The following is a 25049-nucleotide window of genomic DNA, read 5'->3' on the forward strand; positions in this document are numbered from 1 at the left end:
GCCTACTTCTCAGCGCCATTAGCCCCGCTCTCCGAAACACTGATGTAATTCTCTCGCCAGTTCTATGGAAACGGAGACTCGGGCGGCGCGCGGGCTTCTGGGTAGCGTGGTTTTCCACCCGCCCCTCTGCCGCAGCCCGAGAGGGAACATGCGCCTCCTCTGTACTACAATTCCCGAAGTGCATCGGGAAGCAGCGAGGAAAATGAGAAAATGGAGCGGGGCGGGGGCGGTGGAGGGAGCCTAAGAGAGATTATGGAAGCGGGGGTAGGAGGAGCTCGCGCCTGCGCCGACAGGCCCCGGTGGCGCATTTCCCCCCCCATTAGGCGAAGGTGGCGGTTGAGGCGGAAGGGGGTGGGGCTCTGTGCCCACCGCCACACTGGGCTGAGACGGGCGGAGAAAAGGGGGTCGCTCCGGGCTGGCGGAGACCTCGGAAGGTGAGAGGCGGCGCTGCTTAACGGGCGGGGGGAGGCTTGCCTCCGCCTCCTCCCCCTCCCCCCGGGGCGGCAGAAAAGGGGTGTCGGGTTTCCCGGCTCTTCCTGTCTCCGGCCCCCGCCCCGCTCTCTCCTCACAGGAGGCTCCTCCCTCCCCGGCTGCTATAAAGCGGAGGCCGCGGGGCCGCCGGGGAGGACGAGCAGCTGCGCCTTGGCGGTGGCGGGAGAAGCAGGAGCTGCCTTGCCTCGGCGTCTCTCTCCCTGGAATGTAACTGTGGGAGGGTGGCATTTATTTATTTATTTGTTTGTTTGTTTGTTTGTTTGTTTGTTTGTTTATTTGCAGTTACTATTGATTTTCATTCTCTTTTGAATATTTTAAAGTAACTATTTTAAACTTTATATTGATAATGATCGATGTTTTATTTTTATTTTTTCTAAACCGATTAGTGACTTTGTTACAATCAAGCGCGCTCGCTTTCTCTCCCTATACAGTACAGTGGTACCTCGGGTTACATACGCTTCAGGTTACAGACTCTGCTAACCCAGAAATAATACCTCTGGTTAAGAACTTTGCTTCAGGATGAGAACAGAAATCGCAGGGTGGTGGCATGGTGGCAGCAAGAGGCCCCATTAGCTAAAGTGGTGCTTCAGGTTAAGAACAGTTTCAGGCCAAGAACGGACCTCCGGAATGAATTAAGTACTTAACCTGAGGTACCACTCTCTCTCTGTGTGTGTGTGTGTGTGTATAGGGGTTTTTTTAATAAAAAAATTGTTGATTTAAAGCAGAGCTTTCCAACCTTTTCCAGTCTACAGTGCCTTTGACCAACTACATTCTTTCTGCAGTACCCCTGTGGGACTCAGGAGACGAGTTATGTCACCCCTTGCCTGCAGAGCTGGCAGCCTCTCACCCTTTTATCGAACACCCTCCCGTGTGGCCTGTTCCCTCAATCTCCTCTCCTTGAGAGTTGCAGCTGCCACCCTTGCTCCAAAGAGAGGTGCCTCCTCACATTGCCCCACAAGGGCCTGGGAAGAGGATGCCCCCAGCCTTAGTGGCCCAACGGAGGCTGGCCAAAGGTGAAAGTGAGGTTGGCACCTTACCTTAGGAGGCAGCAGTGTCAGCAAGGAGTGCTGCCGGGCATGCATGGTGGAAAGGCTCCCCTTCAGCCCCAGGCAGGCCTTGCACACAGCAAGCCCAAGGAAGGTCAGTGTAGCATCTGCCTGCCTGCCTGGCCTCCCACTTGCCTGTCCATTCCCAACAATCAAGGGCTGGTGGGATCCCTCACCCACTTGCTTGCTTACTCTGAGCATGCCTCAGTTCTGGCAACCAGCACCTCCTGGCCCAGCCCTATTGGGACCATTTGCCTGGGGAGCTTGTAGCCAGTGCTGCTGCAATAAACAACTGTGCAAGCCTTTGGGAGGCAGAGGTGCAAGAGGGCATTGGATAAAAGAGGGACAGATGCCAGTGTTGCCTGTAGTACCCCAGACCATCCTTCAAGGAACCCCAGGGTGCTGTGGCACACTGGTTGAAAACCACTGATTTAAAGTGTTGTAAAGGACCCCTGACCATTAGTTCCAGTCGTGGCCGACTCTGGGGTTGCGGCGCTCATCTCACTTTATTGGCCAAGGGAGCCGGCGTACAGCTTCTGGGTCATGTGGCCAGCATGACTAAGCCACTTCCGGTGAACCAGAGCAGCACACGGAAACGCCGTTTACCTTCCCACCGGAGCAGTACCTATTTATCTACTTGCACTTTGACGTGCTTTCAAACTGCTAGGTGGGCAGGAGCAGGGACTGAGCAACGGGAGCTCACCCTTCCGGTGACTAAGCCACTTCCGGTGAACCAGAGCAGCACATGGAAACGCCGTTTACCTTCCCACCGGAGCAGTACCTATTTATCTACTTGCACTTTGACGTGCTTTCAAACTGCTAGGTGGGCAGGAGCAGGGACTGAGCAACGGGAGCTCACCCTGTCGCGGGGATTCGAACCGCTGACCTTCTGATCGGCAAGTCCTAGGCTCTGTGGTTTAACCCACAGCACCACCCACGTCCCTTTAAAGTGTTGTAAGACATCCTAAACTCTTGGCACTGCAACAACAACAAGAAGTGTGTTTTTATTGAGCTTCAGCGATGCTTGTAGTGTGGCATGGGTGTAGCCTGGGGGGTGGGGGGCAGCTGCCTCTTCCCTAAATCAAGGAAATCAATAAAAATATTTAACTAACTGTGGTTCTGCCCCACGAACATAAATCCTGGCTATGCCAATGTAGTGTGGTATTGAAATGTGGCTAGTTTGCAGGAGTTGATCTGTACAAAAGTCTACTGACGGATTTTGCACTCTTCAACATTTTTGTGAAGCTGTATGTAGTGGGGGTGCTCTCTAACCCTATGTCTTATTTGCCCTTATGGTAGTGTGGGCACATATGGGGGATTGACACCCTTAGAGCTATCATAATATAGTGTGTTCTTGAGAGTTCCTTTAGTAGTTCATCATTTGGTGGAGGAAAGACTGAGAAAATACAGTATAAAGCCTTCTTGGAACTAGTTCCTTTGAGTTTTGTCTACGATGCCTCTTTACCAGCCTCTTTATATTTCTTTAACATACCTTGGTTGTGGCATTTAACACTCGTTAAAGAAACTGTATTGCTGTCATCCCCTCCCCAAACTTGCTTAACTATTTTAGACTGAAGAGTGCGTTATCAAGGAGCTGAGCTCAACTGGAACTCTGTACATGCCCTAAGGCACTGCATGTGATTTGGGCTTGCTCTGAGCAATGACAGCATTATTGTCACCAGGGAAGGGTGGATACATCTTTGCTGAGCTGTAGCCCTATGGCATGACACTTCACTAGCATAACTTGGATTGCCCCAGAAAACACTCTGCCAGTGTCTTTACGAATATTGTGTGAAACAATCCTTTCAGATCCAGAGAGATAAGATGCCCCCTCACAACACCTATAACTGGAAATGGAGGTGTTGACTTCATGGATGAAAAGAATTGGGTTATGCAAGTTTTTCAGACTCATGTTGCTACAGAATGTTGCCCTAGTACTTCATGTAGATGCTTCTAAGTGTCAAAACTGTTAATGTTTGACAGTTGCCTTATAAGTGTAACAGAACTTGAAGCCAAAAGCGTGTATAATAACTGTTGTTAAATATACAGTGTGTAGTTATTGCCCTCATCTTTTTTCCTAGACTGCAGCTATACTAATACTTTGGTATTAGTTTGAATTATTGCAGCTGCTTTTATTTTTATTAATAATAATAAATCAATGGAACCATGTCTGGTGATAGCCAGGGTGTCTACTGATCTTGGGTGATAGCCAGCTACGTCCTCTTCTTCATGTCCCTCCTCCACAAGAGGTCCGGAGGGTGGCAACACGAGAACGAGGCTTTTCTGCAGTGGCTCCCCATCTGTGGAATGCTCTCCCTAGGGAGGTTCGTGTGGTGCCTTCATTATACACCTTTAGGCACCAGGCAAAAATGTTCCTTTTTAACCAAGCCTTTGGTTGATTGACATCCTATGCCCTTTTAACGTGTCTGGGGTGTTATTGGGTGGCTCTTCTTATTTTGATTATGTATTTTGTGGTTTTATACTCTGATTTTATCCTATGAACTGCCCTGAGACCTGCAGGTATAGGGCAGTATACAAATTTAATAAATTAATAATAATAAATAAATAATGCTCTCAATAGTTGGATATCAACATAGCATGAGTTCCTGATATATTGGGGCAACTGCTGGAGGCCACATTGTGCAGTAGAACCCACAACCCTGTTGGGCCTTTGGTCAGCATTGACATCACCACCAGACATACATAGCTCACCTGTTACTGCCACTAGTCACTTCCTCACCCTTCCAACTAGAGTTACTCAGCAGGCAACAGTGGTGCTTTGGATGCCAGCTGAAATATTGCTCAGTTCTAGTATGCACTAGCAGCTGACATCTTCGATTCTTCAGATGTAGGGGCTGTCCAAAGTATTGCTGCTCCCTACCAGGTAAACATGTCCTACTGGTGGGTGTGGGGGTGTGTGAGAGAGAGACTGACTGACTGATTGCAGCACTAGGCTAAGGCTGATGATGGCAAGGGCGGCAGCAGTGCTGGGTGGAGCCCAGGATGGTGCTGGGGGTTTGTCTGCAGCACCTTGATGATAGGACATTAAAGTCTTCTTCTAGGCATGCTTCTTAGGAAAGGTTGGATAGAAGACTTGCAAACAAATAGGGTATCTAGATTATGTTTTCCTGGCTCACACATAGTTGTGGTCATATTCCACAGATCTTTAAAGAAGTATCTTGAACTCCAGTTTTTCATGATGACCAGCAGCATTCCTTCTGATCCAGTTGGTCGAAGAATCATCCGTAATGGTGAATATGGAACTGTGCTCTATGCTGGCAAAGTGCCTCCTACAACAGGTAGGAAAATGTTTTTTTATTTCATCATATACTATCACTGGATGGCAAGGCAAACAAAGCGATAAAACATTAATTCCTTTTGGTATGTTGCTTCGGAAGGTTAGCATACTATGTTTTGGATAGTATTAATCTTATATAGGGGTTCAATGGAGCCCTTTAAAGTCCTAGCTGGAAATAAAGTTGATTGAATTCAAAATGATACACAAACATTTATTTTAGTGGTGCTGGCACAGCAAAAATGAGTGTCCAACTACCCCTTTCACATTAACTGGCAGGAGTTGGCTGGGCCTTGGATATGGCTGTGGCTGTCACTGACTGTGATTATGATTGCTCTCCGTAGTAGACAGTTGCTTCAGTGCTTTAGGAAGAATGCACTGTGAAGGAAAACTTAAATTAAATGTTCAGGCCTGATTCGTCATTAGCAAATTGAGCTTAATTTCTGCTTTTGCAACCATTCTGCAGCATGATTTCTAATTTTAGCAAAAACATATTGGAAAATGCTAGATACAGGTAGGTATCCGTGTTGGTCTGACACAGTCGAAATAAATAAAAAAATTAAAAGATTGTCCAGTAGCACCTTAGAGACCAACTAAGTTTGTTCTGGGTATAAGCTTTTGTATGCATGCATGCATCTGAAGAAGTGTGCATGAACACAAAAGCTTAAACCCAGAACAAACTTAGTTGGTCTCTCAGGTGCTACTGGAAATTTTTTAAAAAACATTATTTATTTGGAAAATGCAAGTTACTCATGTTATTATACAAATAATATCCAAGAATGGCAAGTACTGATAAAATGGAAGACTATCAAGCTGAAACGGTTGTTAGCTGATGTTTTACACAATGTTCATTAATCAGTTCTGATGTCCAGGGTAAATTAGTATTGGGATTAGAAGTAGTATTCATACTAAACTGGTGTCAGCTTTGAGGCAAAAAGCAAAAAACTCATCAGATGGCTTTTTGTTCATTCCTGAACCTTCAAGGGTTTTGGCCTATTAAGCCCAGAGCAGAGAGTGTGGTGTTGATTAATTTTGCTCACTCATGTCACATTAAACCATGCTTAACATGTCATGCGGACTCTGCCAGTAATTGCGAATTATATTATGGGCAGATTTCTTTTCATGTTGAGTTTTGCATTTGTAAAAGCAAAGTTTATAATTACTTTAGGATTTTGGCTTGGAGTGGAATGGGACAACCCTGAAAAAGGAAAACATAATGGTAGTCATGAAGGAATACAATATTTCAGATGCAGGTGAGTTAATATTGACATATGCAGTACTTTTTTTTAGCAAACAGATGAACCAGAGGATATGGGGACAAGATTGTGTGTATTTATTTCATAAAATAAATTGTAAAAAAACAAACAAACCTCAAAGCAGCTGTCAAAAAGATAAAACAGTAAAGTGAAGAAAAGTTTACAATAGTACACTAGAATATACAAAGTTAAGATACTGGGACAGATTAAAATTACCTCAGCTCTCTGAGCATCTGAGCAAGGCGGTTGAGTGGGCAAATGTGGGGTAAGGCACTCTGCTGGGTAAACTGGTCCCAAATTGGTAAGGGATTTATATCTGATAGAAACACCTTAAACCTGGCCTGGTAGCAAATCAGCAACCAGAGCAGATCTCTAGAGCACAGGTGTTATATACTGACAAGGCCTGCCAGCAATCATGCTGCACCATTATGCACTAACTGTAGCTTCCAGATCAAGCGTGAGGGAAGCCCCACACAGAGTGCATTGCAGTAATCCAGTCCTCAAGTAACCAAGTAAAGAGGAAGAGGAAGATTTTTAGCAAAAAAAAAAAAAAAGACATTTAATATAATATCATGTTGCATACAAGAATTCTGAATATCTGCATAGTATTTTTGTGGTAAATGTTACTAAACTGTTTGAGAAATGAATGAAAGAAGAGTTTCCATCAGCAGCCTTTGTCTTTTTCCTAAAAGCTCTCTTGTTTTAGGCTGTTTGCAATACTTATTATTAGGTTTGGAGGGGCGAAGACTAAGCAATTGGCCTATGAATCAGTTAGAGTCAAGTGTCTCAGTGCCCCTGAACAAGTGTACATTTATTAATTTAGCACAGCTCTGTAGATACAATAATATTGACACCTTGCAGAGCTACTGTAAGGATTGCTGAGAGTGTATGTGAAGCTCTGCAGTGCTGGTAAGTGTGTTTATTGCATTATTATCATACCCGCCTCCAACAGGTTTAAAGCCCTATGCGGCCTAGGACCCTTGTACCTATGGGACCGCCTCTCCTGGTGTGTCCCGCGGAGAACCTTAAGGTCCACAAATAACAACACTTTGGAGGTCCCGAGCCTCAAGGAGGTTAGATTGGTCTCAATTAGGCCTAGGGCCTTTTCAGCACTGGCCCCGACTTGGTGGAACGCTCTGTCACAAGAAACTAGGGCCCTGCAGGACTTGACATCTTTCCGTAGGGCCTGCAAGACAGAGCTGTTCCGCCTGGCCTTTGGTTTGGACTCATTCTGACCCTTATGTTTCCCTCCCCTTATGGTTTTGATTTATGGGCTACTATTAAAATGAAGCTGCATTTTAAATTGTATTTTAATAAACTGGTGTTTTATTTGTCCATCCCCCCCCCATTATGTTTTATTGTAATTTTATTGATGTTAGCTGCACTGAGCCTGGCTCTGGCCGGGGAGGGTGGGGTATAAATAAAAAATTATTATTATTATATTAAGAGGCTTACAGTTCTGAAACAAAGGTATTACTAAAATGTCAACAGCAGAAGCTTATTTTTTTGACAGAAAAGTGGTTTATAATTCTGTAATTTTCTTTATTTGCCTTCCAGGCACCCCACAGGTGGATCCTTTATCCGTCCAAGCAAGGCAAATTTTGGAGTAGATTTCCTTTCTGCTGTCAAGAAGCAGTATGGATTGAATGAAGATGAAAAAGATGCCGAGGGTGGGACAGAATCATCATTAGCGTTTGGAAGCAAGATTGTAGAAACTGTTGGGTTTGATTCCATTAAAGAAAAACAAATGCAAGTATGCTTTCTCTGGCAAATGAACAGTATATAAGAATGCCATTTAATGTGTTTCTGGCAGTTAAGGAGGGTACAGAGCAGGGTGGGCTGGGGTGGGGGCAGCATGACCTAGGGAGAGACTGTGTTTGGTCCATAGTCTGAAGGTTCCTCACTCCTGCTTTTCACTAAAGTGCTCTATGCTGAGACACTCTTTTCTTGCAGGCAATTGAATACATTAACTGACATCTCAGTAGACGAATGTGCAGTAAGCCTTGCTGGTCCAGAAGAAGAAATCAGAAGAGCATGCCCCAGTATCCTTTTTTAAAAAAAGAAAACTGCTGAATTAGTTGCTATCAATTCCCGCAAGTAATTTTTTAAAAAAATTGTGAAAGGTTTATCTGTTGCACAGTATTGACTGCAAGCTGTGCAGAGGTTTAGAGAAACAGGAAATTGTCTTACGGCAAGTCAAGTCTGTTCGTCCATGTAGCCCAGAATTTCAGACTTGGAGATAAATGTGCAAAAGTTACTAGTCTGGATAGGAGGGGAAAGATTATTAGCCTGCATATGGACAGAACCCAATTGCAAAAGGTGTTAGTCAGAATAAAGTCTCCCTTTATTCACCTGGAAAAACAGTCATGGTTAGCGGTAGGTCTGAATTGGTTTGGAAACACAGGTTCAGAAGGCAGCACTAATTAACTTTACAGCAGAGGAAGAGGTAGCATACTTAAAATCAACTAGATAAAACATTCTTATTTTTGCAGCTAGGATCACTTAAAGTGAGAAGCATATCAAAATGTCAAAGAATTGGGTGTTCTACTTAGGAATGATAGAAGGAATGCAGATGAGTGAGAGCTAGGGTGAGAGCTATACCTTTAAGCAGTACCTCTTTTCAAGGTGTTTTACTAATGACCTGTTCTAGAAACATTGACTGTGAAAGTAACAAGATGCAAGGTCCTACTACTTGAACCTCACAATTCAGTTACATTTTTCTTTAATGTTCATGCCCAGATGTCAAGCAAATAAGTCTATCGAAAAATCTTTTGTCTTCTTGGAAGGAAGTGATAGGCATTGCAAGCCAAGTTGAAAATCTAGAAATACTTAATCTCAGGTACTTATGCGGTACTTCATATTTCATAGTATGTAAGTGGTTATCAGAGTAGTTCCATTGAAATCAATTGACTAAGTAGGACCAACTTGAGTCCTCTAATTTCAGTGGGTCTCCTCTGACTGATTAAGACAGATATCACTGAATGTATTTATCTTTGCCTTGCTTTATTTTATGTGGTATATTCTAATTTTGTCAAAACCCATGAAAATAACCATTTAAAAGTCCTACCCTTGAATGATGATTGGATTAAAATGGGCACGAGGATCCCCTTGTAGGCTCAGCTGAACTGTCAGTGCTTTGCAAATAATTTGTTGCTGACGTACAATTATGTGTTTTTAAGCTATTAATTATTTGATTTTCAAATTAGAAAATAATGTTGAGGTTAGTGTGTTTCGAATCTAGATGTTGGCAAAGGAAAGTTTATTCATTAACATATTAGCAACAAAGAAACTGAAATCCTTTAAAGGCTTTGTAATGTTGATATATAACAGGCATGTCCAACTTGAAGTAGGCTGTGATATACAATCCAGTAGAAAAACTGGCAGTGATATACCACCCAGGGATGGGTGCAGGGTGGGTGGGCGCGCACCGCCGACTGCTTCCCCTGAGAGGGCAGGGATGTGGGCGGGTGGGCGCTGGCTGCTGGCTGCGTCCCCCGAGATGGGTGCAGGGTTGACAGCAGCGGTAGGTGCAGGGAGGAATGCGCACGCCGCCAGCTGCCCCCACCGCCAGCTGTGTCTCCCCGCCATGGCTGGGGTGGGTGCAAGGTGTTGGAAACACACCCGGGAAGGCTGCCAACTTCCCAAGTCTTTGGGGCGTCTCTCCGGTGGTCCTCTCTGGCCGTAAATCTCCCGCAGTCCAGAGAGACCGATAATAAGCGACCCCTCTCTCTTGAAAAGAGCACACTAGTCTTCTGGCTTTTATCATAGCAGAAGAAAGACTCAATCAGTAGCTTTAAACTACTTCATTCACAGTCTTATAATACAGAGATTCCATCAGCATGTTCTGAACACCAGTACAGAATTGCATCACATACAGAAGTGAAACTAACTTCCAACAGTACTCAGACTTCCTGTCTCACGCTCACTCAGACACTCACATGATGTATACAAAACATAGTACAATAATACCACTCGCTGGAGCAGCTTGGATAGATAAAAATCCTAACACAAGATGGGTGGGCGGGCACCAATGGAAGGTGTGGGTGCGCACACAGCGTCAAAACAGCCTGCTTCCCCTGAGGTGGTGGCTGCTCAGGCACGTCTCCAGCGGAGGGGGCATGGCGATCAGCCAGAATTCATCCCAGGATCGACTAGTCGATCGCAATTGACACCTTGGACATGTCTGATATATAAGAAGTAAGAATCTTAAAAGTGTTTCATACTTATCCATTCCAAGCTGACAGTAATGTGGAGCAGCATAAAGAATTTAATGTGAATTGGGCAAGGAACAGTGACGCTCTGTTGCTTTCTGGAAAATCTAAGAATCCGGGAGCTGAGATTCCAAACGGGGGGTATCTACACAACATGAGAAATCCAGGATCAGATCTCCCAGAGTTTCTATTTTTAGTTAAGCATCAGCAAGAGGCTCTTATTTGTAGCAGCAGGCGATGTTTTTCCAACACTTTCCCTGTGCTGTTTTCCTGATCTTAAACCTACACACGTCCCAGCTGCCATATGCTCTTCTGGGGAAAACATGGGGAAATGGCAGAAGGGAAAGGATTAATCCCTTTACATACATGCACCACTGTTCCCATCAAATCTGAGGCCCCTTCAACTGCTTTACACTAAAAATAGAAATATTGGGAGAGTTGATCATGAATCAGATTACTGGCCCTTGGTTGAATGATTTGCCAGTTGGTTGGCACTTTGCTGTGGCTTACTTCACTGACAACTTATTAACATTTGCACATACATAAAAAATAGTTTGGCTTAATCTATCTCTGAAATACAACATTTGCACAATTTGTTTAAAATATACAGTGGTACCTCGGGTTAAGAACTTAATTCGTTCTGGAGGTCCGTTCTTAACCTGAAGCTGTTCTTAACCTAAGGTACCACTTTAGCTAATGGGGCCTCCCACTGCCGCTGGGCCGCCGCTGCGCGATTTCTGTTCTCATCCTGAAGCAAAGTTCTTAACCCAAGGTACTATTTCTGGGTTAGCGGAGTCTGTAACCTGAAGCGTTTGTAACCTGAAGCGTATGTAACCCGAGGTACCACTGTAATCTGACTACTTCCAGTTGATACTTAAAATATGAGCAACTCTCAGTTACATGAGGGTTACTTTACAGGGTTTTGCATTAAATCAAAGTTGTGTATAGTCAAAATGCATTCGGTACAATGACAGGTGGGATTGCTGAAGTTTTTTTCCTGGATGCCTGCCCCATTTTTTATTTTTATTGCTAAGCGTGTAAAGCTGAATGTGCACAAGTTAAATGTGCATAAATTGTGAGTTACCTGTATTATCTTAAACATGATAGTAATTTACAGGAATCTAACAGAAGGGTTATAAACTTACTTTGCCTTAAGCACACGATTTAAAATGTGTATTAACCAACAAAGATAATTGATTTGAACTTGTTCCATTCACTAAAAGCAAGACACTTTTTTCTATTTTTACAGTCAGAACAAAATGAAATTTCCATCTACTCCACCACCTGCTTCAACAACATTTTGTAATCTCAAGACTTTAGCACTTAATCAAACAGGAGTGACATGGACAGAGGTAATGTAATTTAATATTGCATTGGAATTGCTTGGTATGACCGTAATCATATGGCTTTGTTTTTGTCACAAAATATTTAAAGATTGTTATGGGTCTTCACTTACAAAATCATTTGTAGTTTATAGGCAACATGAGTTCATCAATACTTATGTTCATAGCAAGAGCACAAATAAGGAAGGAGATCTTCAGTTGCCTTCAATTCGCAAATACAAAACTAATCCTCCTGTGAGATCCTGAAAAATTATCCCTATCAAAACTCCAGGGGAAGTGCTCATCTTTATGTTAATAGAAAATTTGATTGTACCCAGGCTGTATCTGGCTGAAATATATCCTAAGAAAGCCATACAAACAAGATACCTGATAAAAGTTATTAAGGATGACACCATTTAAGACCTTCACTTTTTTCAATACAGCAATATTGCTGCACATAAATAATTGGTGTCAACAATACTGCACCATGTACAGTACAAAATCCTAATAAAATAGATTTTATTAACTTTCACCTAGACAAATCATGTGTGTTTGCCTTTCTAATCACATTTAACTCTGAAGTTCTACTGAAGCCACTGGAACCTATCAGCAAAGATATTTAGGGTTGAGTTGTATGTTCAACATAATTGCTGCGAATATTAAAGCTGAAAATACTTCATTGTGATGAAACACTTCCAGTTACGTTTGGGAATTGCTTTTAGACACTTTAAACATATATATTACTAAAAAATATAGCAAAACGTAGTGTTGGCATTTTTTATGTGAAGCATAAAAAGGAAGGTTTCTTAATACCTCTAAAGGAAAAAAGATATTGCCTTATGTTACCTGCTGTGAGATGCCTGGAAGTGGCTTGCAGTAGAATCTGAACAAGGGCATTCATACTAGAGAAGAACTTCCCCAATCTTTGAAATAAGATCTAAGCCAGTTTTGAGTGGTCGTGAAATAAATAAATCTGGTGCTGTTTTGTTCTAATGTATGCCTGTTATGGTATACCAGTATACAATGTATATAAGATACACAAAATGGTATTTTTGTGCTAAGTGAGGTTTTCCCATTAGGTTCTTTTATGTGCTACTGGGTGGCCAGCTCTTGAAGAACTACATCTTGCTGCCAATGACATTTCAATTTTAAAAAGGTATGAGAGTAACTGTAAATACCATAAGCAGTCTTCTTGAATTGTGATATTCCTTATTAGAATGCTGGTTGAACATTTAGTATTATGCCATGCTTATAATTTTGAATGATGGTGCTGAATCCAATTGATTCCTGAATGTTCTAGAGGATTTTCCTGTTGAGAGAACATGTTTTCAGCTTGGTACTTCGTACAATGGGGAATTTTCAGTTTTGAGCTCAAGTTGTGGACCTTGGGTACCACGTTTGGGGGAAAATATGAGTCTGACCTGCCACGCTAATTAGAATGAATGGTACTGAGCTAGGATGACCCAGTGGTCTGATTTGGGAATCTGCTTATACTCCATTCCTTGCATCTTGTAGGTAAATACCTCTAAAAGCTGGTGAGAGCTGGCAACTTTTGAGTTCTTCATCAAGAACAAATTCATGGAACCAATCCTGGATAAATTGTTCTCTGTGATCATTGAGCTTTATATAGCATTCCAGTATTACAGGAGCTAAAGCAAACAGTTAATTCCCATGTTGTATAATGTGGCAAAGGAACAAGAAACCAGTTACATTTCTTAATGTTTTTATTGTACTCTTAAATATGATATCTTCCCTCAGACCTATTGATGTCCTACATAACTTGAAATGGTTAAACCTTTCAGACAACCTGTTTACAGATGAAAATCAGCTTCTTCTACTTGCAGATCTCCCAAGGTAAATGTTATTCTGTACTACTGCTGATTTCACCGTTTGTGTAAAACTTAACCATGGGTTAAGGCCAGCTGGGTGAAGACATGCTAGAGCCAAAGATCTGAGGGGGGCAATTCACAATCTTGTGTCCCCCTCCTGATTTTTTGGTCATGGAAGCTTTAACATCTGTGGTGCACCAGCCATAGAACAGATGTGGTTGTTCTACATTGCTCTACCACATAGCCATTTCATTTCTACCCCATTCCCATTTTGAAGACAGAGTGCCTGTAGTCTATAATCAATTTCTGTCCATCTTTCTTTTTTTTAAAGTAACTTAATGGGATGCCAAGTAAGATGTTGTGCACTGAGCGTAAACCATGTTTTGTTTATACCAGACAAAAACTCCATGAATATTGGCTGCAGCTTATGCACTGTGGGCGTCAGCAAACTTCTACTCACTCAGCTGGATTTCACCTTCCTGTTGTCTCCTCTAGATGCCCCTAAATCTGTTCCAGTCCCCTGACCTGCCTCTGGAGCATATTTTGAGGGTGCATTGGGATTGGAGGAAGGTGAAGTTCCTGTGGTGCAAGCAGAGGTCTGCTCTAGTGATGCAACAGACTGCTTTAAATACAACTTATACCATCAAAATGAGTTTGAATCTATGCCTTGAAGCACTTGCTGCTGATGGCTTCCTGGTGTCCTTTTCTCTAGATCTGGATTTGCTTTTCTTACCTTCAGTTTTCTCAAGCAATATATTCCTTTCCATAATTTTATTTCCATTGGGGAATCAATCTTTCTTTCTTTCTTTCTTTCTTTCTTTCTTTCTTTCTTTCTTTCTTAGGATTTGATTAATCAGAGCATAGTGCCTGCTTTAATACCTGCTTATGTTATATATTATTAGCTTATATTTTAACTGCCTTACTCTGACTTTAAATTTCAGATTAGAAACACTAATACTTTCAAATAATGGAATTTCTTCCATACATTTTCCTGATGTAGAATTTGGTAAGTAAACTGAGCACCGTTAACATTTTTGTGTGCATTCATTTTTCTTTACTATCATCAGTTTATTCATTTTTCTTCTTTTTTTTTCTTTGAAGGATACAAGACCAGAATGTTCCCTTCTTTAACACATCTTATAATAAAGGACAATAGAATAGCAGAAGTAAGTAAAATATTGATGAAATGCATTGAATTGTGTATAGAAGGATGGGCACTGGTGTTTTATAACACTGGCTTTTATCTTTTAAACTTTCAAAACAGACTTTCAGTCAACTGAGAGTACACAATGAAAATGTTACACTGTCAGGCCAGGGCATTTGGCTGGTATATTTGTGTTAGGATTTTTATCTATCCGAGCTGCTCCAGCGAGTGGTATTATTGTACTATGTTTTGTATACATCATGTGAGTGTCTGAGTGAGCGTGAGACAGGAAGTCTGAGTACTGTTGGAAGTTGATGTAGGGACTATGCACTATGTATTGTATCCATCCCATAATCTGCACCCTAGATTGAAATAATAGAGCACCTTCAAAATTGAGAACTTTGCTTTTGTTGAATAAGTTGCTGGCTGTTTTTTCTTAGCAATATGAACTGTACGAAATAAAATGTAAAGGATTTATTTAAGTCATAATTAGAGCAGAGCCATAGAAACCAATGGACTGAAATTAGCCATGCCTGTTGATTTCAGTGAGTTTCTCTGGGTATGAATTTGGTGTGTGTGCGCGCACACACTATTCTTGTTTTCATTAAGCTTTTGCTATGGAGCAAGTACCACAATAACAGTAAGAGTTAACACATTAAGTCACTGCCTCTATACACAGCCTATTGAGATTTTGAGTCCCTGATTGTTGCAAGCTGATTTCTGGGTTAATTTAAGAAAAATCTGAGCAATTTCCTCATTTTAGTTCTCTTTGCCTGAAACAGAAGAATAGAGTTAAAACTGCTTCAGAATTATGACCCTTTAGCTGTAGAAGTTGAAATATACTAGTGTGAGACCAAGCAAGATTTGTTTCCCCAGCTTTAGACTCTGTTAGGGTTTGCTCTTAGTTTCTAAGCATTATGTAGATAATTAAGTGAAATAGCATGACTTACTTCTGTTTAATGTAATACATTGTCATTCCAATAGTGGCCATTATGAGAGCCTCGTGTAGTATTTAATATGCAGCAGAGGAAATTTCAATGTTGGCATATTTTTCCATTTTCTTGTTTCAGTGGTCCGTTATCAATGAACTTGATAAACTACAAAAGCTTCAATCTCTAGATTGCCGGAATAACCCTTTAATGGATATAGACAAAAACACAGCGACTGTGAAGCAGCTTATTATTGCCAAAATAGGCCAATTACGCTTTTTGAACAAGTCTGAGGTATGTCGTTTCTTTTCAGTTAGCAGCGCTGAGGAGCGTGAAAAGTGTTTCTTGTGCCTGAGAACTTTAGACACAAACCATAACATGGAATTAATTGTTCTTGGTGTGATCAGTTTTCTCAGATGACCAAAAATGTGATCCCAAAGAAGAGACTTTAAAAATAAGCTTCAACTTTTGATTGTGTTGTTGACTTTTTGTGAATTTGGGTTATTTAAACTTGGATGCTGGAAAAGCATCCCATTGCTGAAGATTGTGTAACTTTTGACAGCACACAGAACAGTTTGCTCCAGTGTAGCAGAAACAAGGCAAGGGTAGCATACGCCTACTGCAATGTTGAAATTATATGCAGTAAACCGGAATTTACATGTGGGTTGCATTCTGGGGATCGCACCTAAAGCCAAAATTGCATGAAGTCAAAGCACAGGTTCAGTGGTGGGTGAAATTGCCAAAGCCCCCCCTTTTTTTGCCCAGGTGCCTGTCCCCTTACCACTTAAAAAAAAAAATCATTTGTCAAGCATATAAAGCTGAATGCGGACTAGTTAAATGTGGGCTTACTGTAAATACATTTTAAATCTTAGTATCGTTTGAACCATGCTGGTTCTCTGCATTTCTGATTCATGTAGTTCTGTACCTTTTGGTACTGTACCTTTTACTAAACCGGGTGAAGCAACAGTAAACCACCCAGGATATTCTGTTGCTCAGGGTCAGCAGTTGTTATACGCAATGCTGGCTGTTTCCTTTGGCGTTGATGCTTAGGGCTGGGACTTAAGACCCCTTCTTTCTATGGTAATCAAATGATGTTTATAGGTACCTCAAATGAAATTCGCTTACCTTTCTTTCTGTGAGATGGTGGGCTAATACAGTGGTGCCTCGCAAGACGAAAGGAATCCGTTCCGCGAGTCTCTTCGTCTTGCGGTTTTTTCGTCTTGCGAAGCAAGCCCATTAGCGGCTTAGCGGATTAGCGCTATTAGCGGCTTAGCGGATAAGCTGATAAGCGGCTTAGCGGATCAGCTGTTAAGCGGCTTAGCGGATCAGCTGATAAGCAGCTTAGCGATCAGCTGTTAAGCAGCTTAGCGGATCAGCTGATAAGCGGCTTAGCGGCTTGGGAAAAGGGGGGGGGGACCCGCAGGAACTCGCAAGACATTTTCGTCTTGCGAAGCAAGCCCATAGGAAATTCGTTTTGCGAAGCACCTCCAAAACGGAAAACCCTTTCGTCTAGCAGGTTTTCCGTCTTGCGAGGCATTCGTCTTGCGGGGCACCACTGTAGTCTCATTACAGAAACTCTGGCTTCAGGCACTCCCAGGGCTTGAGAAATTTGCCTTATTTTCTTTTTGCCACGTTACAGACTGTTTTCAGAAGTCCTTTTAGTGTACAGCAGCAGTTTGTAATGTAGCAGGGGTGAGTGCTGCTTGAGAAATCCACAGCCCAAAAGCCATCTATAGTAGAAAAGCAGCTGGAGCTGTGATAAGTTGTATCATTTGCTAATTTGAAAACCCTGCTGGAGTTGAAGCCATTCCCAGTTGCTTACATGAAAAGACCTGGCAGTTTTCATGGTCCACGTTACAACCAGAAATGACATAAACTATAGCCTTCTGATCTTATACACTTTTCTTTATATAAACTGGTAACGGCTGTTCTGCTGATATGTTGCAGAAATATGTCCTTGTTTTGTCACAGATCACACCTGAGGAAAGAAAAGGAGCAGAACTTGACTACAGGAAAAAATACGGCATCGATTGGTTAAAGGCTGGTGGTAATCAGGATCCAAACAAAAACAATCCAAGTGAGGAATTCCTTGCTGCTCACCCCAGGTTCCAGTTACTCTGTGATAGTAAGTATAGTGTCAGTAGAAGGGTTTTTCCTCTAGCGTTTTGACTTGTTTTCAGATGCCTGCCTGCCTTGGTATAATCCTTTCACAGATCAGTAAGGAAGTGCATTTTACTTTCTTGGACATTCTTGGAGATGGCAGGGGAAAGCAATAATCATGTCTGGGAATATCATCACCTCTTGCTACAAGCAGGGTCAGGTTTCTAGGCAAAAAGTAGAGTGACTATCCCTTTCACTATTCCCCTGGGTTAGTTGAATCCGGCCCAACACTTCCACCACTTTCCAGCATCTTTGGGCTCAGTAGTATCTAGCCCACATCTTTCAAGGATGGAGAGGGGGAAGCCTGTCTGCCACCAACCTGAAACTTGACTTGTTTCCTGCCATGGGAGAGGGAGGAGAAAGCATATTGGCACGGAACACATCTTTGCAGCTTCAAAGAAATGTGGCCCTCCGGTCATCTCTGTTTGGCTCTCAAGACTCTACAGACCATGCCCATCCACAGGCCATATCCTTCACCAGCCCTGCTCTGTGCCCTCTTTGGTTGCTTTTGCTTGGCTGGTATGTGTCCTTGAACTGCAGTAATACATTTTTGTTGCCTGGGGGAGATTTTGGAGGTGAAGCCAAGTAGAGACCGCTGGCTTTTGCTGTAGCTGGAATGTAGCCTGCTGAAAAAAGTAAAGTAATATCCATTCTTGCACCCACTTTTGCCTCTGGCTCAACGCAGCACTGGCACGCAGCTCTCAGAAAGTTGTCCAGGAAGCAATGTAGTCCAGGTTCAAGGTTTCCTGCTCCAACCCCTTGGAACTACAGTACAGAGAATAAAACTCAATAGTCTTTATTTTTGGTGGGGCAAAACCCAGTTGCCAGCATTATCTGGAATGCCAAGTGACTGCATCTTCCTCTCAGTATCCTTGCAGTGTAGCCTGTCTGTAGCCAAGAGGAGATGCTCTCCCAGCAACTGCCTCTCTCTTGCACCCTAGCAGAATTCATAACGTAGAATAACAAAGCATTGGCTTTTCTGATCCTCATGTGATATGTGTTTGCAAGGTCAGTCAGTGGAGGGCACACCTGCTCTGCACATGAGCTTTTTGATTTGAGCAAAGGTTTAATCAGGGCTTATAAGTATGCTCTTTCTGGTAATGAGGGATTCCTGGGTGCATGGAAGCTTCTAATTCATTCCAGATGAATGTGCTTATGAGCTCTTTCAGACCTTTCTACATCGGATCTTTTTCTTCATTGTTCCCCTTGTGTAGCCATTAATGCCCCAGTCAGAAATGTCTGAACCTTTGAGAAGTTGCAGTCCCTCTTTTACCTGCCAGCATTAGCGAACCAACCCACAAGACTAATAATTTGTTTTAAGCATTAAGTGAATTGCTATTCTTGTCATTTTTCCGTAACAGAATATGGTGCCCCTGAAGATGGAGAGCTGAAAAGAGAACAGCCCTTCTCACTAAAAAGTCAGCTGTTGGGTAAGATATAAGGCCAAACTAAAAAAAAGTATTTAAAGAAGTTTGTAATGCTACAGTACAGTATTTGCAGAGCAGGTGACTTTTTTAAAGGATGTCTCAGTTATGATGTTGTACACATCGCAAACAGACTGTTTAACTGATGACTCCTCCCCTCCTTGCCGTATAGCTTCTGCAGCCTTAAACCAACAAGGATGTGGGGTGTTGAGATCATGATAATAATAATAAAAATTTTTATTTATATCCCGCCCTCCCCGCCGAAGCCGGGCTCAGAGCGGCTAACATCAAATGTATAACACATTAACATAAAATCAGACAATCAATTAAAATACATCCTCAAATCAGATCAGGATCAGAATAAAATCCAATGAGATGGCAACCCGCAGATTAGGGTTGGGGACCTTAAATGTTCACCAGGCCCAACTGTTTGTGCTGAACTTATATGGGCCTGTGAAAAAATTGGGAGGACACTTTCATACAAGTTCTTATGAAAGGGGAGAGGGAGTCAGACTGAACCCCGACTAAAGGCCTGGCAGAACAGCTCCATCTTGCAGGCCCTGTGGAAAGATGTCAGGTCCCGCAGGGCCCTAGTCTCTTGTGACAGAGCGTTCCACCAGATTGGAGCCACAGCCGAAAAAGCCCTGGCTCTAGTTGAGGCCAGCTTAACCTCTCTGTGGCCTGGGACCTTCAGGATGTTTTTGTTTGAAGACCGTAAGTTCCTCTGTGGGACATACCAGGAGAGGCGGTCCCGTAGGTACGAGGGTCCTAGGCCGTATAGGGCTTTAAAGATTCCTATTACTACACATCAGGGGTATGGGACCTGTCTCTCTCCAGAGGATGTTGGCCTCTGAACTCCGATCAGCTCCAGCCGGCATGGTTGGAGACTGAGGATGATGTGTATTGTCCAGCAACACTGGGAAGATTGCATGTTCTGCACCCCTGCTATATGTGACAAGCAGCATGTGATATTACAACTATTACTTGAATCTAAGTTTAATTTTTCTCAGCACGCTCAGGATTCCTGGTGAGGCCAGAGTTTTTTTAAAAATGCTTTCAGAGGGATGTGCTCATTTTAGAGGGGAAGGAATACTCTTAGTGTATTTGGTAACAAGTAGGCATGGTGACATCCACTTTCCCCTGACCCAAAGACATTTTAATCTCTGTTTATACCGTTGTGGTGTGATCCAGTTATATCAAGCAAAGTTTCTCAGTTTCTTGGCACCCTGAAATTGTTTCTTAGGATATACTCATGTCCAGGTATTGTAACTTATCAGTATTAATCTATTGCTTTTGAACTTGCCATACACTTTCAGTGTCAAGAATTCTTACACCCAACAGTGCATTAGGCGTTAATTGGAAATATGCATAAGGTTTCTCCCCTTGCCTATAGCTAATATACATTGTATAAAATGTTAGTATTACATCAGCTTCTCACTGTTCTTTATTTTCTAAGCTTTGACCTTTAAGTGTCCTGACAGACCTGATCAGAAGCCCATAGAGAAGAAACTGCCAGGTAAGGCAAGAATCAGTGTTGATTTCAGGCATGATCAAATCCCGGCTTAATAAGCGAAGATATGCTTGAGTTCTGTGCACCAACGTACAACTCATTCAGGTGACTAGGGAAGCCCAGGAATCCAGAGTTACTGTAACTTCCCATTACATGCGAACCAGGGTTAATGGCTTCTACACAAGCCAGCTATGGCTTAAGTTACCATATTTTTCGCCCTATAGGACACACTTTTCCCCCTCCAAAAATGAAGGGGGAATGTGTGTGCATCCTGTGGGGCGAATGCAGGCTTTCTGCACACAGACCCCTCTCGCTCTCCCGGCTTCAGGAAGCTATCTGCAAGCCTTGGGAGCCCGCGGGAGTTTCCGCCGGGCTCCCATGGCTTGCGGAGAGCTGCCTGCATCCCAAAGCCTGGGGTGCGCTGAGCAGTCGCGCCCGGGCTTCGGGTAGCTCTGCGCAAGCTGTGGGAGGGCTCCCACGGCTTGCGGAGAGCAGCCTGTTCTGGGGGCTGGGGAAGCCCTGCGCCTGGGGGGGAAATAATCCCCCCCCTTTATTTCCCCTCCAAAAAACTAGGTGCGCTCTATGGGCCGGTGCGCCCTGTGGGGCAAAAAATACGGTAGCTTAAGAATCCAAGCTTCTTTGAAAGTCATAAACCATAGGTCCCATTTGGCATGTAATGGGTAATTTACAGTTAACTGTGGCTCCCTGACTTGTTTTTCAGCTTGCACAAAGCGACTGTATGCTGGTGCACAGAATTTAGGTATATCATTATTATTTATTAAATTTATATCATGGCATATTAAGCCAGGATTTCATCATTTGACATAGCCTGTTGTTTCTGCATGTCAGAATTATTTTGTTTTTCTTGGCTACCTCATATTTAAGTGTTTTCACTTAAGTGGATTAAGTTCTTCAAGGGTACATAAAGCGCTATCCAACAAAGTTAGTTGGATTACAGCAAGGATTTTTGTTGATTTAACAGAACTTCTCCCTGTGCATCCCCATCACCCTTCCCAAATCTGCTCCAGAAGATTGAGGGGAAACCCAGAACAGATTTAAGAGATGCTCAGGGACAGGACCTGACCTGTAAGTTCTATTGCGCAGCCAAAAGTCCTTGCGTTAACAGAACTATTTCACTGGATACCACCCAGTTTTCCTTCTATTGTAAAAACGCATTGAGAAACTAGCCTCATTCTGCCTTTTTGAAGGCAGCAGAATCATCCTCAGCCTGCACACTGATGTAAGAAGCATCTTTAAAAGAGTATTCCTTTGAAGCAGAAGAAGAGAAATTAGGCTATTGTAAAATTTTTACAGAGTACCCTAATTAGGATTCCCCACCCCCACCCCGTTAGGTTGGATGACTGCTTAATATATTCAAAACTTCAGTCTAGTTGTTCAAGTATGTATTTCGATTAAATGGGGAATCCTCTTAAAGCAGCATCTGCTTAACGGGGAGTATTTGTGGGAAAGCTAAATAGATTAGGAATATATGCAAGATTATCTTTTGTGTAAGATAATCAGCAACATTAGAGGGTGGTAATTCCTGTCATTATTAGAATACAACATTCAGATTCAAGATTAATTTCTGCACCTAGAGGGTGCTGCCTTCTTAAGAACATACAGGGCCATCATTTTCTTGCCTTAATGCCGGCTGTCTGGTGATCTTGTTTGGAGGCATTAGGAGCAAGTATCCCATGTCTGCGGTCCTTTAGCTTATATAAACTTAAGGCTGCAATTCTATACTCACTTAAATATGATTGAACTTTAATTGGACTTACTTCTGAGAGACACGTATAGAACTGCAGCGTAAAGTATTTATACTTTTGGGTCTGCAAGCTTTTGTATGCTTACCTGGGCTTTACTTATGAGTAAACATGACAAATAATACCAATTTATATGCTAGCTTATTGTTAAAGCAGTAAAATAAGTTTGAAAGGAAAATTGCATATTTCAATTCCATGTCCTGTTTTCCCTTAAAAAGCCCAGTTCTCTGCCCTGCTTCAAAATTTTACACCTTTAGTACTTACTTGATGAAACAACAGAGTAGTCTCTGCTGACTTAATTGTTACATTGGAGAAAAGCATTTAAGCAGCAGCTTACAGAATTACATACAGGTCCCAAGTAAAATAAATGCCAGTGTAACAAAGTGGAAGTATTTTTCTGGTGGACAGGGACACACAAAGCCAAGACCCATTTCCATTCTTGTGTAATATCCCAAGGTAGGCAAAACTGACCTGACTTTTGAATCTATCTTGTGGAAGAAGAAATAGCATATATTCCATGGATACAAATCCCATCGTTCTCCATGGGAATTTCTCAGTGGGGTAGCAGGAATACAGTTTAACACACTTGTATGACCCATGTGATCAAATAGTCTTAATGAATTTGAACACTGTATTTTGAAAAGTATTTATTCTAAAATAAAAATCACATTTATCACAAGTTGCATAAAATATACAGCTTTTCCAAAAAGTTAATAGAAAAATATTTTTCTAAGTACATTTTGTGACAATAGAGTAACTCACTATTGCTGTGCCTTCAGATAAAGCTTTAAATGAAAGGGGAAGGGGATTACACACAATAGCCAATATCTTGCATTGCTCAAATTTAGAAGATAGTTTTAAAAAACTAACTTACTCCTTCAAGTCTCATTACAAAAATACACCTCCATGTTCATATGTATTGGTTTGTAATGCAAGCACATAAAGCTAGTGGTAAACTAGAACTAATCAATATACACAATTTTGGACCTTGTCATAAGTTCCTAAAATGACAATCATTTTTTGCAGAGGGAAGAGCTTCAGTCAAAGTACAAAAGAGCAAATGCCATAAACTAAGTCCTGAAGGTCACTTAGGTCAGTCAGTGTGTTGTATACATAAACTATAGAAACTCCAATTTGGTTTATAGTTTTTATATTATTACCTTTATGTCAAACTGAGGTGCTGCTGCTAATTGCTTCAAGAGAACAACTTCAGGAAATCTACTTAAATGCATAAAAAGGTAATTATTTGAAGTTGATCAATTTTCTTTTCCCTATACAGAGTCTATGACTATCCAGAAGGTTAAAGGATTGCTGTATCGGCTACTTAAAATCCCAGGTTCAGAACTGAAGCTATCCTACGAAAGTTCTAAAGTAAGCTCATGTTCATACAATACAGAATACAATTTGTCACACTGCTACTGTCAACACTGCACTCTAACACTATTGAATTATTTGATTCCTGTAAAGGACAGTAACCATAACCATAATTTTAGACCTTGTTCGGCTTTCTTTTGAGAGGTAGCAGCTGCTTGATCTCACATCTTTTGCCTTTTTAAAAAAGTTCTGCAAGATTAAAATAGACTAATATCTGGATCTTTTCTTATCCTAGATGAAAGGCAAGGAATTTGAACTAGACAATGACCTAAAGCCATTGCAGTTTTACTCTATTGAAAATGAAGACTCCATACTAGTCCGATGGTAACTGCTGCCTTCACGTCTTTCAATAAACAGTTGTATGCTGCTAGCAAAGCCTCTACACGTCGTATGTTGATTTAAAAAAAAACTATTTTCTGGAAGAACCTTCATATGAAAAATGGAACGCTTATTTACTAGACAAATTACTAGGTGGTGTACTTTGTTAATAAATTTCTCTTTAAAAACAGTGCCATGCCTCATTGAGAAAAGGTAAGCTTTAACCAACTTAATGGAAATGCATTTAACCCATGGTTTGTGCTACGCTGCTAACTTTTAGAAGTGGATGGGACTATAATAGATTCTACTCTTATTATTATAGATATAATCATAAGATCTCGAGAATTAAAAACTGAGGTATTCTCATTGTCCACCTGGCCTGAGGGCACTGCATTACTAGCAAGCATAACACTACTAAGTAAACACAGCTACTAACAACACAATCCTACACCATGCCTGCCCCCCACCCGCCCAGTGGGGTATAGGATCGCTGCCCGAGTGCTCCATAGTCACACCACCACATGGGAGAAAGGACCTGCTACCCTGATTCCCTCATCCACTGGTGCAAGGAATGAAGAAATGTAGAATTACTGCAGCATTCACCACCTTATAGTGCCCATAAGTGGAATACTGGTACACTAACTTATGCTTCCCTCCTGCGTTGGCACAGTAGTGCGGGCCTCATTACATACTTATTTTTACAGTAGTACACTTACATTCCTAAGGCTAGACTTAAATCCTTGTTCTTTTTGCATATTAATGCATGAGAGGTCAAGCTTATCTACATCGGTCATTTAAAGAAAATTGCTTTACTTCACATTTAGCTTTGTAAAACTCCTATAGAGAATATGGAAATCGAAAGGCTCCCTTTACAAAAGAAAAGATGTAGAAAACATTGTTAAAAGGGCCATTTGACATAAAACAAATTACCTGTGTGAATCCGCCTGTGAGAATAAGTGAATTCCATGTATAGTTT

General features: G+C 41.9%; 2 protein-coding genes across 3 annotated transcripts in view; one reads left to right on the plus strand and one right to left on the minus strand.

Moving 5' to 3' along the window:
- The window catches only part of ARID4B (AT-rich interaction domain 4B), a 183346-nt gene that overhangs the window by 106750 nt on the left and 51547 nt on the right, over nucleotides 1-25049 (minus strand). The gene's annotated exons all lie outside the window — the stretch shown is intronic.
- On the plus strand, nucleotides 279-24263 carry TBCE (tubulin folding cofactor E). 2 transcript variants are annotated; one of them, XM_053382570.1, is made up of 17 exons: nucleotides 286-434; nucleotides 4701-4837; nucleotides 6002-6086; nucleotides 7647-7838; nucleotides 8043-8131; nucleotides 8829-8928; nucleotides 11550-11652; nucleotides 12702-12778; nucleotides 13381-13476; nucleotides 14393-14457; nucleotides 14553-14617; nucleotides 15666-15818; nucleotides 17496-17649; nucleotides 19046-19114; nucleotides 20565-20624; nucleotides 23661-23752; nucleotides 23991-24263. In XM_053382570.1, exons 2-17 carry the CDS (start codon nucleotides 4735-4737, stop codon nucleotides 24081-24083), a joined length of 1596 nt encoding a protein of 531 aa, XP_053238545.1. In that variant the 5' UTR covers nucleotides 286-434; nucleotides 4701-4734; the 3' UTR covers nucleotides 24084-24263. The 2 variants fall into 2 exon arrangements, with proteins under 2 accessions (XP_053238544.1, XP_053238545.1); XM_053382569.1 differs by having other exon boundaries at nucleotides 279-434; nucleotides 23661-24137.

Source organism: Podarcis raffonei, chromosome 3, assembly GCF_027172205.1.
Source record: "Podarcis raffonei isolate rPodRaf1 chromosome 3, rPodRaf1.pri, whole genome shotgun sequence".
NCBI classification, from domain to species: Eukaryota; Metazoa; Chordata; class Lepidosauria; order Squamata; family Lacertidae; genus Podarcis; species Podarcis raffonei.